General features: G+C 44.6%; 1 protein-coding gene across 1 annotated transcript in view; it reads right to left on the bottom strand.

Moving 5' to 3' along the window:
• Positions 1-3,494: 3,494 nt before the first annotated feature.
• NSMCE2 (NSE2 (MMS21) homolog, SMC5-SMC6 complex SUMO ligase) overlaps positions 3,495-13,950 on the bottom strand; it is a 234,437-nt gene continuing 223,981 nt past the window's right edge. The window contains exons 5-7 of the mRNA XM_060116041.1: positions 11,999-12,099; positions 11,481-11,587; positions 3,495-3,806 (exon numbers count right to left, since the gene is read on the bottom strand). Of these exons, the coding sequence (XP_059972024.1) occupies positions 3,689-3,806; positions 11,481-11,587; positions 11,999-12,099 (326 nt within the window). The 3' untranslated portion in view covers positions 3,495-3,688. The remainder of the gene's footprint in view (positions 3,807-11,480; positions 11,588-11,998; positions 12,100-13,950) is intronic.

The raw sequence follows: 13,950 nt of genomic DNA, 5'->3' as shown, positions 1-13,950 counted from the left end.
AACCCTTTATGCAATTTATTGTTTTACGTATCTGTCTACGCCCACTAGACAAGAGGCGCTCTGGAAGGAATATTTTTGTATCCAAAGTGACTAACACAAAACATGGCATAAAGTGGGCCTTAAAAAGTGTTTGCTGAATAAATACTTAAAGATGCAACATACACATTGGGTTCAAATATACTCTAATTTCCAAGTCCGCTTGTTTTCCTTCAAAAGGGCCATATACTTTGCACAGGACTGATTCATTGAAGAGGAATCTTAGGGTTTAAGAAAACCTTGGCAAGAAGTCCAAATCTTTTAGCTTATGTGACAAATCTGAGGGCTGGATCAGTAAAGTGGCTGGCCCAAGGTCATCTGCATGTGCTGGTTAGGAATATGCCATTACTTCTGGAAGAAACCCTGCCATGAAGAGAGCAGGTGAACTGAAGTGTTGGGGAGACAGAAGTGGGGCTGGTCTGTGGGTAGAATCCTGAAGGCCAGGCCTGAAGTTCATTCGGTAGGAAAGGATGTAGAATTATCCAATCAGTATTCTAGTAGATTAACACGGGAGGGGGCAGATATGAGGTGGGAGACCAGCTGGAAGGCTAGAAAACAGTCTAAGTGCGAAGCCAGGAGGGAGGGCCTGGACTTGGTGGGGTGTTTGCAGAGGGGAGGAAGGGGGAAGCACTGGGCTATGCAAAATGCACCCATGACTGGAAAACGGTGCCCGCCCCCCCAGAAATGGCGGTCTCAGGAGCAGAAATAAGGAAGATGGGATAGAAGTGCGGGTCTGCTGATCATTTATGCATCCTCTACGGCCCTGGGGCAGGGAGCCCAGTGGGAGCCCAGTGGGTGAGAGCACTCCCTCTGCACTCACGGTTCCATCCCAATATAAGCTCTACCACCACCACTCACAAGCCAGTGACCTCAGGCCAATGACTTAATGACACCGAGCCTCAGTTTCCTCATCTGTAAAATGGGGCGATAACGCTTCCCTCTAGGGTTGTAGGGAGGATTCGCTTAGGTGATATATTTAAGGCACTTAGACCTGAGCCTGGTGTGTGGCCAGCGATCAGTTCCCAGTGGCCTCGGTTCCCCCAGTCCTGTAATCTCTTTGTCCTCACAGAAAACTTGAATTGAGGCATGTTCAGCTGGGAACCGTGCTCCCAGCAGGAGTTGCTTCAAACTGGGCACTCCATGTTTGAACTTCTATATAAGATGAGAGAGAAATCATCTTATTGTTTGGAGTTTGTGGTAATGTTTTAAACTTACTCAATTGGAAATTTCTTAAAGGAACTAGCAATTTTTTTTAAATGCCATGTTCACACAATTATCCAAGTCCTAAACCAGTCATGAGAAAGAAATGATTTAGCTACAATATCTGGTGCAGTTTTCAAATGTCACTCATGGGGCCTTGGGTGATCTCAGATAAGACTGGGGCTGCCCTGCGGAAAAGGGGATCGAACTCCCACCTCCTCTTTGACTAGCACTGCTCCCCTTTTAGCTGTCATATTATTATTGGGTTTCTCAGTAAGACAAATACGATTTCATTTGAAGAAAAGGTTTCACTTTTTGGGAAAACTCTTGTAATGGCAATTTAACAAATATACCAGATTGATAATGACAACCAAATGGTGAGTCTTCAAAGATAAAAATAAGTTTTATATAAAACTTCAAATTCGTTAATTGGCTGGACAAGTATATGTTTTCTGGAGACTAAAGAAGGAAAAATGTCACAAGATACAAATACCTTTTCCGTAGTAAAATGGTGTTTGCATTTTTCTAACCGATATCAGTGTCCACACCAATATTCCGGAATCCTCTTTAGAAAGAGTAGGGGAAAATGCAAATCCATCCTTGGGCAAGCATTTCATGCTTGTCCCTATCTGTTTAGGAAACAAATTATTTCACAAAAAACCACATTCCATGAAAAGTATATTTGTTCTGGCTTAAACATAATCATTTCCTCTGGAAGTCTGATTCAAGTAAAGCTCAAAATTACTTAGTTTGTAGACAACTGAATGTCATACTCCTTTCTGGATTTCATGAAAGTGTTTTCAAAATTAATTGTGCCATTTTAGACTATGCTTTGAAACTCAAATGTGTTATTATTTCATGGCCTTTACTGCCTATTAATTAGACATCAAGTCCAGTTACTTCCTGCATTTTAGTGAATTTTTTTTTGCACAAACATGTATATGCTTGTTTATTTACAAAAGGTTCCATTTTTAAATGTGGACTTTCAGTATATTTTTAGATTCTAAATAAATCGATAGGGAGGAGGAGAGCATACGATTAAGAATCCAGGGCTTCCCTGGTGGCGCAGTGGTTGAGAGTCCGCCTGCCGATGCAGGGGACACGGGTTCGTGCCCCGGTCCGGGAGGATCCCACATGCCGCGGAGCGGCTGGGCCCATGAGCCATGGCCGCTGAGCCTGCGCGTCCGGAGCCCGTGCTCCGCAACGGGAGAGGCCACAGCAGTGAGAGGCCCGCGTACCACAAAAAAAAAAAAAAAAAAGAAAAAAAAACGAATCCAGACCCTGGGACCAGATGATCTAAGTTCCCATCCCAGCTCAGCCACTTACTAGCTCTGTGACTTTCCACGGGTCACTTCACTTCTCTGTGCCTCGTTTAGTGGGAACGATAAAGTGGGAATAATAACTGTACCTCTCTCATCAGGCTGTGAAAATTATAGGAGTTAATATATATATGTAAAGTGCTTTGAATAGCACCCGGTATACAGTTAGTGCTCAATACATGTTAGCCATTATTAGTTATTCTTGGTTTCCTAGTGTAGTCAGGGTATGCTTCGTTAGGTTTAATTGATTATTCTAGTTGATAAAAGGCTGCTATGGAGACTATGAATAGATCAGCACTTTTTATACAAATGGAATATAAATCAATGGTATTCAATTGAAAGACCCTGCTGGTTGTAAGTCTGCAGACTTTTGGGGCTGAAGAGACAGTACAGAACATCTTATTCAATATCTTTATTTCGTGGCTGAAGACCCCCCGCCCCACGGGGCTGAAGCTACTTACCAAAAGCCACAGAGCAAGGCAGAGAACAGCCAGGATGTGGTTGTTTCCGATGACGCTTCAGGATCTCAGAAGGCTGCAGCAAAGTTTCCATTATGGCATCAATTATCATCGCACTGATAAGCCAGCTACTGGAGCATTCTGTGCCCATCAGAATGACAAAAGCATTTACATCTTTGGAACTGTCAGTATACAAAGTAAACATAGGTAAGGAAGCTGGCTTTGCTTTATACCCTCATGCTATTCTTTACTATCCTGATAGAAAATGCTTGCAGTTGGGGGTGTTTCTATGTGTTTGCATTTCAGACATGCCTTGCAAGACATTTTTTTTGGTTAAAACTATAATAAAAAACAGTCTGAAGGATTAGAAATAGAGAAGCCTGGCACCACCCAGGCTTTACCACTGGAAGCATTTACACCTCGGGAGGCGCACAGATAGGACACACGCAGATAATCAAAGTTTTATTTAAAGTTGCAGAACACTTAAAAATAAACAATATAATATGCTTGAATGTTTACTGTAACATAGAAAAAGGCTTTCAAATACACTAAAACCTTCAATTTTACCCCAAAGTATGCTATGCAGCCAGTCGAAGTGCTTTGACAAGCATTGCTCTCTACAGATGGCTGGGGTAGGAGGTAGGCTGCGGAGTTCCCTGCAGGCAGGTGGTCTTCCTAGTCAGACTGACGATGTTTTTTCTTGTTGTGGCTCTCAATCGCCCTCCTCAGCACCTCGTCCTGGATGAGATCAGACATTCTTACGTCCGTGTGGCTACAGCCAATTTTTGGGCAGCTGTGAGGGATGAGAAAATCAAGTCAGGCCGCTTCACCTTAATGCCTTCAGCATGAACTTCTCTCACATGCAAGAATCTAAGTGAGGGCATTTTTTTTTTAATTGAATGAAAGATTCTTTAAATTCTACAGTGTTTTACAATTTTCAGAAGTTTCACACAGGTGATTTCATATAATCCCATAATAACCCCTTGTTCTTCTTCTCACCCCTATCTTGCCCCTCCCCCTCCCTCTCCCCACCGAGAGCCACGAGTTTGTTCTCTGTATCTGTGAGTTGGCTTCTTTTCTGTTTTATTAGTTTGTTGTATTTTTTAGATTCCACAGATAAGTGTTATCACACAGTATTTGTTTTTCTCTGACTTATTTCACTTGGCATAACGTCCTCCAAGTCCATCCATGTTGCTACAAATGGCAAAATTTCATTCTTTTTTTATGGCTGAGTAGTGTTTAAGTGAGGACATTTTACCAACAAAGGAGCACACTTAAAAAATCAGGACCGATGTGCACTCATTCATTTGTTCACCGGGTGCCCATCTGAGCCAGGGCCTGTCCAGCACCGGGGGCAGGGCAATGCCCACTTCACAGCGCTCACTTTGCAGTGGGGGAGACAGATCTTCGCTAACTCAACCGCATAGATGCTTGCTGTGAGTTCCTGTGGCATTAAGTGCTACAAAGGCTAAAAAGCAGGGTCAAGGGAGAGAGTGTGAGCTAAGGGGCTTATGTAGAGGGGGTCAGGGCAAGGCTCACTGGGAGGTCTTATCTAGAACAAGGGCTGCATGAGGCTCGGGCTGGGGCAGCGGCCCGTGTAGAAGTTGAGGAGATAGCCGCTTGGTGCCCGGGAGTAAGAACAAGGTCCGTGTGGCTGGAATGCCCAGGGCAAGAGGGAGGGCATTTGGAGATTTGGTTGGAGGGCGTGTGGGGCTTTGGGTTTTATTTTAAGTATGAAAACAATGGAGGGCTGGAGATAGGGGAGGGATGGGATTTGGCTTATATTTAGGAAACATGACTCTGGCTGTTTAATACAGAACACAGGCAGAGGGGAAGCAGGAGAGAGGGGGGGATTGTGCAGCAGCCAGCAGAGTGAGGGCAGCTTGGATGAGGGTGTAGCCGTGAGCAGCCCTGGATACAACCGGAAATAGAACCTATGGGACTTGCTGATGGACCTGATGTGGGGAGTAAAGGAAAGCTGAGCTTTGTGCAGAGTCTGGCCCGAGCCGAAGGGGACTGGTGGTACCCTTCCTCTCCATGGAAACAACTGGAAAGCCGGGCTGGGATGGAGTCAGGCAGGAGTCCTGGTTGCTACATGTTCCCTCTGAAATGCCCACTAGTCCTCCCAGTGGAGAGACTGAGTGGGCTGGTGGGGACTCAGAGGAAAAGCTGTGGCTGAAGAAATCAGTGGGTGAGTCATGGTTCTGTTTAGATGTGGTCTTCTCTGAAGGCAGTGGGCTGGATGAAGTCACCTGATTTCTTGTCAACATGAACCAGACTCTGGTAGAGCGCCCAGTTTTGGAGTCAAGCCAACCTAGGTCTGAATTCTAACTCCAATGCCTACTTGCTTATTATGAGACCACCGGCAACTCACTTTACCTTTTGGAGCCTCTGTGTCCTCAGATTTACAATAGGGGCAGAATCCCAATTTCACAGGGCTCCAGGCAACACAGTGCTCAATAACTTTCATCCCCTTCACCATCTCCTATGACCGTCACCAGTCTCCTGATGAAAGTTGCTGATCTGTCTATAGATTGCATACCTCCAACACAGACGGGTGCACATTCGTGCATTCATTTGACCCTCTTATGTGATTGGCCCTGTGCTAGTTCTAAGCACCCAGCTGTGAAATACAAATATAGGTTCCTGCCCCACACAGAGCTCTGGCCCAGTGATCTGAGACAACCCTCCAAAAAGCACAAATCAAAAATAACAAAATTCAAGACAAAAGCTATAAACCAGAAGGGGAAGAAAGCGGATCATGGGAGCTCCAATTTGTCCAGCAGTAGAAAGCTCAACAGTTCAACACAAAAGTGAAACTTTTTCTCGGTCTTGATTTCTGGACCAAGGCATCTTTATATTAGAGGAGCATTAATCAATGTAATGAATAATATGCTTGCTAACAATATTTATATTTAAAATACTGAAATGTGTCCTGTATGTCTGGGGACATGTGTTAAAATGTGATTAAAGAAAGGCAATCATATGAAAGACGATGGGGGTGATGATTTTGGCTTTGCGTTAGGGGAAGGATTGGAGGTGCTTGAGGAATGCTTTACACTGGTTTAAAACACCTTGCTGTCTCAAAGTGAATTCTTTCTTTCAGTTTGAAAGTAAATAAGGTGAGATTATGAAAAGGATACGGACACTTTCCTGACTTCAGCAAAGGCAGTTTTCATCACTTCAACTTCCATGACATACATGGAAGTGCAACCTTAAGTCGGTGGCTGGGATGACCCTCAGTTAATGCTTATCAACCCACCGATCATTCACATTGAACAGCCAGGATGTGGGCTGTAGTCCCCCGACTTCACAGAACAAAGTCTTTAAAACCAATAGTCAGACAGTGAATAAGCTGTTTTAGGGAAGTGGAGAGTGAGGTGGGGAGGACTTCCTGATGACATCAGTGGTTTTAGTCAGTAAATGAGAGCATTCTGAGAACGTGTGATGGGATTAACCACAGCAGGCAGTTGCGGAGCTGGCATGCACATTATCCCAGGGCCACCCGTTCAGACAAAGCGGTCTGAGCTCACTGAGGGTATCAGCCCAGGGGACAGAGGCATTAACCAAAAAGCCCTCCCAACGGGAGCCAGACGGCCTAAAGACAAAACTACAGGCTCAAGGGTGAAAAAGCCCTGGGCTCAAGCCTCCTGGCTGTGACTCTGGGCAACTGATGTCATTAATGGGCCTCAGTTTCTTCCTCTAGGAAGGCAGAGCATAGGGTTGTTGTGAGAATGAGCGGGATGCATTGCGACAATGGTCCAGGAATTCACTCAGGTGCTCAGTAAGCTGGTTCCTGCTCTAGGACACAACTTCTGTCCTCTAGAACCTTGTGGAGAAGAGCCGGGCCCACCTACAGTGCTGGCAGGAGGCAGGCGCTGTGGGAGCACAGGGACGGGGCACCTTGCACAGCACAAACGGGGGTTCCAGGAAGGCTTCCCGGAGGAGAGGTCGATGCAGGAGAACCTTGTTTCTCACGCCGTCTCAATTAAACAAACACAAGTTTCTAAACTAAAGAGGATAAGACAAGGTCATAATGACATGATACTGAATCAGGGCCCTCCTCCGCTGGAGAAAGAACACTCTATAAGCATTAGTGCATTCATCCCCACGACATCCTGGTGAGCAAGATAGGCGTGGCAACAGCCAGTCTTAAGCTCTCGTGTCATTACTGTTCAAGAGTCAGACCTACAGGCCTGGAAGGAGAGGCTGGGTCCTGAACTGGGGTCACTGACAGGGCAGAACATTCCACCGCAGCAGTGGGCAAGAGTGTAAGTGTCTGCTGAGCAAAGGGACCGAGCCTTAGGGGGTCCCAGAGGCTCCGGGGACCCTAGGCCTCAGCATCAGCTCAAAAGTACAGGATTCTGGGTCTGACGAGCTCCTGGATCTGGGCCCCAAGAATGCCAAAGTCCAGCCCAGCTCTAGAAAGCAAGTCTGGAAATGTGAGTGGGATGGATTCCCATCATACCTAAACACAGAGTGTAACTCTATCCTACATCCTCTGAGTCTAAAATAATGTGTCACCAAGCAGTGAGGTAAGTAATACAAACATGAACAGTCTTGACCTCAATAACCCGACTGCTATTTGTTCAGCGTGCTGTAGTCCAAAAGGAGCTTTCTCCTAAGTGCTTTGCTTCTCCACTGCCAAGAAATTTGCTGGTCCAGACCTAGACTGGAATTCCCCACTGTTCCTTTGATCCTGAAATTCTGTGAGATGTCGCTCTTTCCATTTTACAGATGAAGACACTGAGGCTCTGAGACGTTAAGGGACTTGTTGGTAAATGGTTAAAATAGGGCCTCCAAGGTCTTCCCTGGTGGCGCAGTGGTTGAGAGTCCGCCTGCTGATGCAGGGGACAGGGGTTCGTGCCCCGGTCCGGGAAGATCCCACATGCCGTGTAGCGGCTGGGCCCGTGAGCCATGGCCGCTGAGCCTGCGCGTCCGGAGCCTGTGCTCCGCAGCGGGAGAGGCCACAACAGTGAGAGGCCCGCGTACCGCAAAATAAATAAATAAATAAATAAATAAATAAATAAATAAATTAGGGCCTCCAAGCACAATGCTGGAGTTCTGCTATTCAACGACACATTTCTGTTCAACTTAATTGTACTCTCCGTGCTCTTAGATGTGACTGTTTGTTAATATAGCCTCTGTTCTTAAACAAAAGAGGAAAGAAATGACTATGGATAATAGGAAATACCTTATTAATATGAAAATCATAAGGCAGCTTTATTAGTAAGATAATAAACAGCCTGATTATTAAGAGATGTGTTTTAAGAAATGATTCTAACTATTGTATTTAGTTAGGGCTAAAGTCTCAACAATGGAGACTTTAAAATGGAGTCAGTGCCAGTAACACAATGTAACTGGAACTCCTGTCTGACAAAACATAGTTGGAACCAACAAGGAGGAAAAACTGAGATTTCTCGGACTGGATGTGTCATAGACATTTTTAAACAAAGGGAAGCCAGAACTGCTCATCGCCCTGACATGCGTCCTGGGAAACAACACTAATTCGTGTTTAATCAGGAACCTCTGGAATAGGATTTGAAGAGGCCCTGGATTCTAACCTGTTGCCAAATACAATGTACCTCATCCTCAAGATCCTGTCACTCCAGCACTGGCTCCTGTGATCCTCAACTCGCTTATCTCTCATCCCTTCTCTCCTGGCTACATCTCAGACTGCTTTGTTGGAGTCTTCTTCCTTTGATTGCCCTTTCAAAATGGCAGGATGCTTTTCTGTGGGTCTACGTTAGGTGCTGGGGGAACGCAGTAAGCAAAGCAGAGCTGCATCCCGGCCTCACGCTGCTCAGAGCCAGGCCAAGGTCCCGTCCTTGGGGGTTCTCAGCTGGCTGTCACATCCAGTCCAGAGCTGTACCTGTGCTGGTCTGACTCCTCTGTATCAGTAACCTTACAGTCAACATCTCACACTCAGAGCTGTCTCCCGAGCTCAAACGCCCACATTTTCTGTGCCTCCTGGATACTTCCAGGTGGCTATATTGCTAGGACCTCAAACTTAGCATGACCCAAACTGTGCCTCTTCTATTCCTTCCTAAATGTGTTCCCCTTACGACCTCTCTGCCGGCTAATGACGTCGCCATCCTTCTAGACACCCAGTTGAGAAATGTCAGTCATCCTTCCACTTGTTCCCCTCAACTTCCGGCTACCAAATTCTGTCCATCGTACCTCCACGATCGTGTTCCTCCTCACTTCCCTCCGCCTGTGACTCCTGCCTCAATCCCAGCTCTCATTATCTATAACTTAATCTACCGCAAAGGCATCTGAATTGACATCTTCGTCTCATGCCTTTATTCATCCATCTCTTGAACTGCTACTGGAGTAACTTCCTAAAACCCAGGTGACTCGCCTTCTTCCCTCAAAACCCTGCAATGTTCTCTCACGCCTACAGAATAATGGTGGCAAGAATGAGGATGAGGGTAATGATGATGGGATAAAGTTTACTGACCACGTGACAGGTACTTCAAGTGCTGTACGTATATCTTATTCAAATTTCAAACATACCAAGGAGGCAATGACAACTATTATCATCCATTTATAGATGAGGAAACTAATGAAATCATGACATTTAACACCCTCTACAATGAGTACAGAATAGAGAGAGAATTTACATACACCATTCCCCCATTGCTATTGTCCAGAACATCCTTCTAATCACCGGCTAACATGCAATAACTGTCGCTGTACGTACTATCCCCCAAGTGGAACAGACTCTGAATAGGGCGAGCCTCTTGGCTAGAAAGAGTCTTCTCCACCATTCTCTGAAATCCTTCTCATTTTCAAGGCCCAAGCATTCTCTGAAATCCTTCTCATTTTCAATCCTTCTGATTTTTCAATAGTACCTTCGCTGTAATCCTTCCAGACTTCCTCCACTTGGACTTAACTGTTTTTACTAAGCTATGAGAACCTGCAGAGTTTGCAGAATCTGCACCCAAGTTATAGAAGTACAGAAAAATACCCACCTTTTCCAAATGATGGGTGTCAAGTGCTTCCAAACATCATTTACAATTCAAAAAAGGCAAAGGACGTTAGAAAATCAAAGTATGTAATCAAGAAGATGCATTTAAATGTGAGCCTGCTCTGGGAGCTGCTTCCAGCCATCCTGGGACTTGGGAGAAATGTGCTTTTGTATCAGTGCCTGCCCTTTTCAAATCTGCCTCGAGGAGAATGTCACAAGCTTTAAGGAAGAAGAGCTGTGACACAGAACTATCTGGGAATCCCTATTCTTAGCAGTTATGTCAACAAATTAAAGTTTTGTTTTTCAGAGGATAAACATAGAAAAAAGTTAGGAGAAAAAGAAGGCTTAGAAGTCCAGAAACAAAGAAAATTACACTCACAAGGGAAAATGAAAGGTTCCTTAGGGAAATATGGTATCTCAGTCGTAAGCTGGAAAGTCAAAACAGATAAAAATGTGCTCAAACAATCTCGATTTTGTAATCATTAGGCAGTTCTTCTAGAATAAATAGGGCAAACTACTTGACTGAATGACCATCAAGATATCTGCAGTCTCAAATGCCCTATCTTTAAGTCCACACCCTGATGAGGAGAGGTGGGGAATTCCAGTTCTAGGTCTGGACCAGCAAATTTCTGGGCGATGGAGAAGCAAGCCACACATCAAAGGGACTGTTATCACAAGTCCATTGAGAACTGGTCACACCTGCAATTCCATTCCTTCGACAAATCTGTGATAAAAGCACAAGAAATGCCAACCAAGTCAAAGCTAGGCTAGCCAACTCAGGCTTCTAGGTTATTACAGAAACAGAGCCATGGTCCTCCAGGGTTGGAGCATGTGTGCATGTGTGTGTGTGTGTGTGTGTGTGTGTGTGTGTGTGAGAGAGAGAGAGAGAGAGAAAGGGGTAGAAATATATATATAAAAGAAAGATTCTCTAAACATTCCAATTAAAATTTTCTTTCTCATTGCAGTCATCCATGAATTTACTTAAACCATTTGGGAAGTTATTTACGTAATTAAGGATATGAAAGGTTTTCCCGGACAATCAAATCTTGATCATCAAGACCAGTTGGATACGAATTCTTATCTTAGAATGATGACTTAATATATTTTTTAAACAAACTACCTGTATTGCAGGATGCAAAAAAACAAAAAAAATTTTTTTAAACCATTCCTTCTTGTTTGGGTAAGTGCATATAGAAAGGGGAAAAGAAATCTCTCGGTATCACAGTTCTCTATTTTTTTCAGGCTCCAGCACAAATTCATAAAAATTCCTATTATCTAATGATTAACATTACATCCAATTCCTTTTTCTCGTGTTCTGAAGGTGTGGTTGAAGCTCCTTCAGTTTCTTCCTGAACAGATTATTAATTTGTTCCCTCATGTCCTGTTTTTCCATGTTGACACTATCCCTCCGGCTGAATGGACTTCAGGGGAGAAGTTGAAGCGCCTTGGACTGACCACCCCTGGGAAGGTGTCATTTCCCTTCCTGCGGCAACTCACCAGGCCTTTTTCTTCCGCTTGTGCTTGGACTCAATCATGCGAACAATGGCTTCCTCTTCATAGGTGTGGCCACACACTTTATTTTTCACTGGCTTCTTCATTTCCAACTGCAATCAAGGAGACATCAGGCTTTCAGGAATGATAGTGATCAGCTTCCAGTAACTTCTCCAAGCCAACAATTATTTGGCGCTATGTTTGCCTAGACCTGGGGCTTCCGAGGTTTAACCTCCCCGTTTCATGGCTCTAGATAACTCCTAGGGCAGGTGACCACATCAGAAAATGCAGGGAGACCAGTGGCACCAATGACGCTTGGCCTGTGGGCCAGGAATTTATTCCTAGATCCCTAAGGACATCATTGACTGAAAACTCTTTCCCAGGTATACTCTTCAACTCTCATCCCTTTCCTTTCCTCCCTCCTCAACTCTAGACATGAAATGAAGTCAGAAAGCAAACAGGAACCCTTTGCCTCTATGAAGTGAATCGCTTTTTCTTTCAGGGGAAGGAGGAGAAAACAGTACCTGTGTAATGGGGCAGATGAAGTTGGTGTGACTTTGGGTCACAATCATATCTTCATCAACTCCTTCTGTGGCATCAGCCTCTCTTTCTGCTTGAAGACCATCTAGAGGGAAAAAGGGAAGTTGCTGAGTCTCGTTGGTCTAACATGTCAAGGACAGGAAGGGATGGAAGGGTCTCTTTGCTGTTAGCCCCTGTGCTAGGCGCTTGGATGCATATTAACTCTTCTGCAGGGGAGGCAGGAGTCTGCCCATGTTTGGTAAGGAAACAGATTTGGAGCAGCGAAATAACTTTTTCAAAGTTACAGAGAGTGAATTTGTGAGGGAGTGCTGTTCACTAATCAAGAATGTGGCTTTGGAGTCAGAGGACGTGGTAATCTCTGTCACTTCCAGCTGTGAGACCTCGTGCTAGCAGGGTCTGTTTTTAACATCTCTATAACTTTATTGCAAAGATTAAGAGGTGAAGAATTTAGTGTGCTCTGCACAGCTCCTGGCACAAAGACACATTCAATAAATGATAGTTACTGTTGGACAGTACAGGGATTCTCAAACTTTTTGGTCTTAGAACACTTTTGTACTTTTAGAAATCATTGAGGATGCCAATAAACTTTTAAAATGTGGTTTATATTTATCAAGATTTGCCATGTTAGACATTAAGACTTAGGAATTTTAAAATATGTATTTATTAATTCATTTAAAAAGAACAACCCCATGACATGTGAACATAAATGACATTTAAAAAATTAAAAGTAATTATATTTTCCAGAACAAAAAAAAGTTAGAGATAAGAGTGGCATTGTTGGGCCTCCCTGGTGGCGCAGTGGTTAAGAGTCCGCCTGCCGATGCAGGGGATACGGGTTCGTGCCCCGGTCTGGGAGGATCCCATGTGCCGCGGAGCGGCTGGGCCCGTGAGCCATGGCCGCTGGGCCTGCGCATCCGGAGCCTGTGCTCCGCAACGGGAGAGGCCACAACAGTGAGAGGCCCGCATACCGCAAAAAGAAAAAAAAAAAAAAAAAAAAAAAAAGAGTGGCATTGTTTTACTTTTGTGAAAATATCTTTAATGTGTGGCTTAATAGAAGATAGTTGGATTTTTTTTTCATGGTTTGCATACTATATATTTATATTTTCATCAGTCTAAAAATAATGTCTATACATTTAATTTCTGTCCAGTAAGAAGTGATAAGAGGTTTAAGAAGGCCTAGTTTAAACAATTTCAAAGCATGAAAATAAGTGAGCAAAATTATATTTATCCTAAAATATGTCTTTCCATCCACTCCATAGTGTAGTGGCTCCTTGAGGCAACTTCCAACAACAATGATGTTTCTGATGCTTTCTATGGTGGCAGAGCGGTGAGTATCACGGTCTGCAGGGCACAGCAATAAATATAACTCTAGTAATCCATTGTACAGAAAGAGAGGCATGGGGCCTCCCTGGTGGCGCAAGTGGTTGAGAGTCCGCCTGCCGATGCAGGGGATGCGGGTTCGTGCCCCGGTCTGGGAGGATCCCATATGCCGCGGAGCGGCTGGGCCCGTGAGCCATGGCCGCTGAGCCTGCGCGTCCGGAGCCTGCGCGTCCGGAGCCTGTGCTCCGCAACGGGGGAGGCCACAGCAGTGAGAGGCCCGCATACCGCAAAAAAAAAAAAAAAAAAAAAAAAAGAAAGAGAGGCATGGACATATATACACTATCAAACGTAAGGTAGATAGATAGTGGGAAGCAGCCGCAGAGCACAGGGAGATCAGCTCGGTGCTTTGTGACCGCCTGGAGGGGTGGGATGGGGAGGGTGGGAGGGAGGGAGATGCATGAGGGAAGGGATGTGGGAACAGATGTATATGTATGACTGATTCACTTTGTTATAAAGCAGAAACTAATTAAAAAAAATCCATTGTACATCGAAAGTCAGGGAATACTTCATTGGAATTATTCTCATTTTGGGGGATGAATAAAATTAAATCAAAGGA

Source organism: Mesoplodon densirostris, chromosome 13, assembly GCF_025265405.1.
Source record: "Mesoplodon densirostris isolate mMesDen1 chromosome 13, mMesDen1 primary haplotype, whole genome shotgun sequence".
NCBI classification, from domain to species: domain Eukaryota; kingdom Metazoa; phylum Chordata; class Mammalia; order Artiodactyla; family Ziphiidae; genus Mesoplodon; species Mesoplodon densirostris.
Note: the sequence above shows the minus strand (reverse complement) of the source record. Positions and strands in the feature narration are given on the sequence as shown.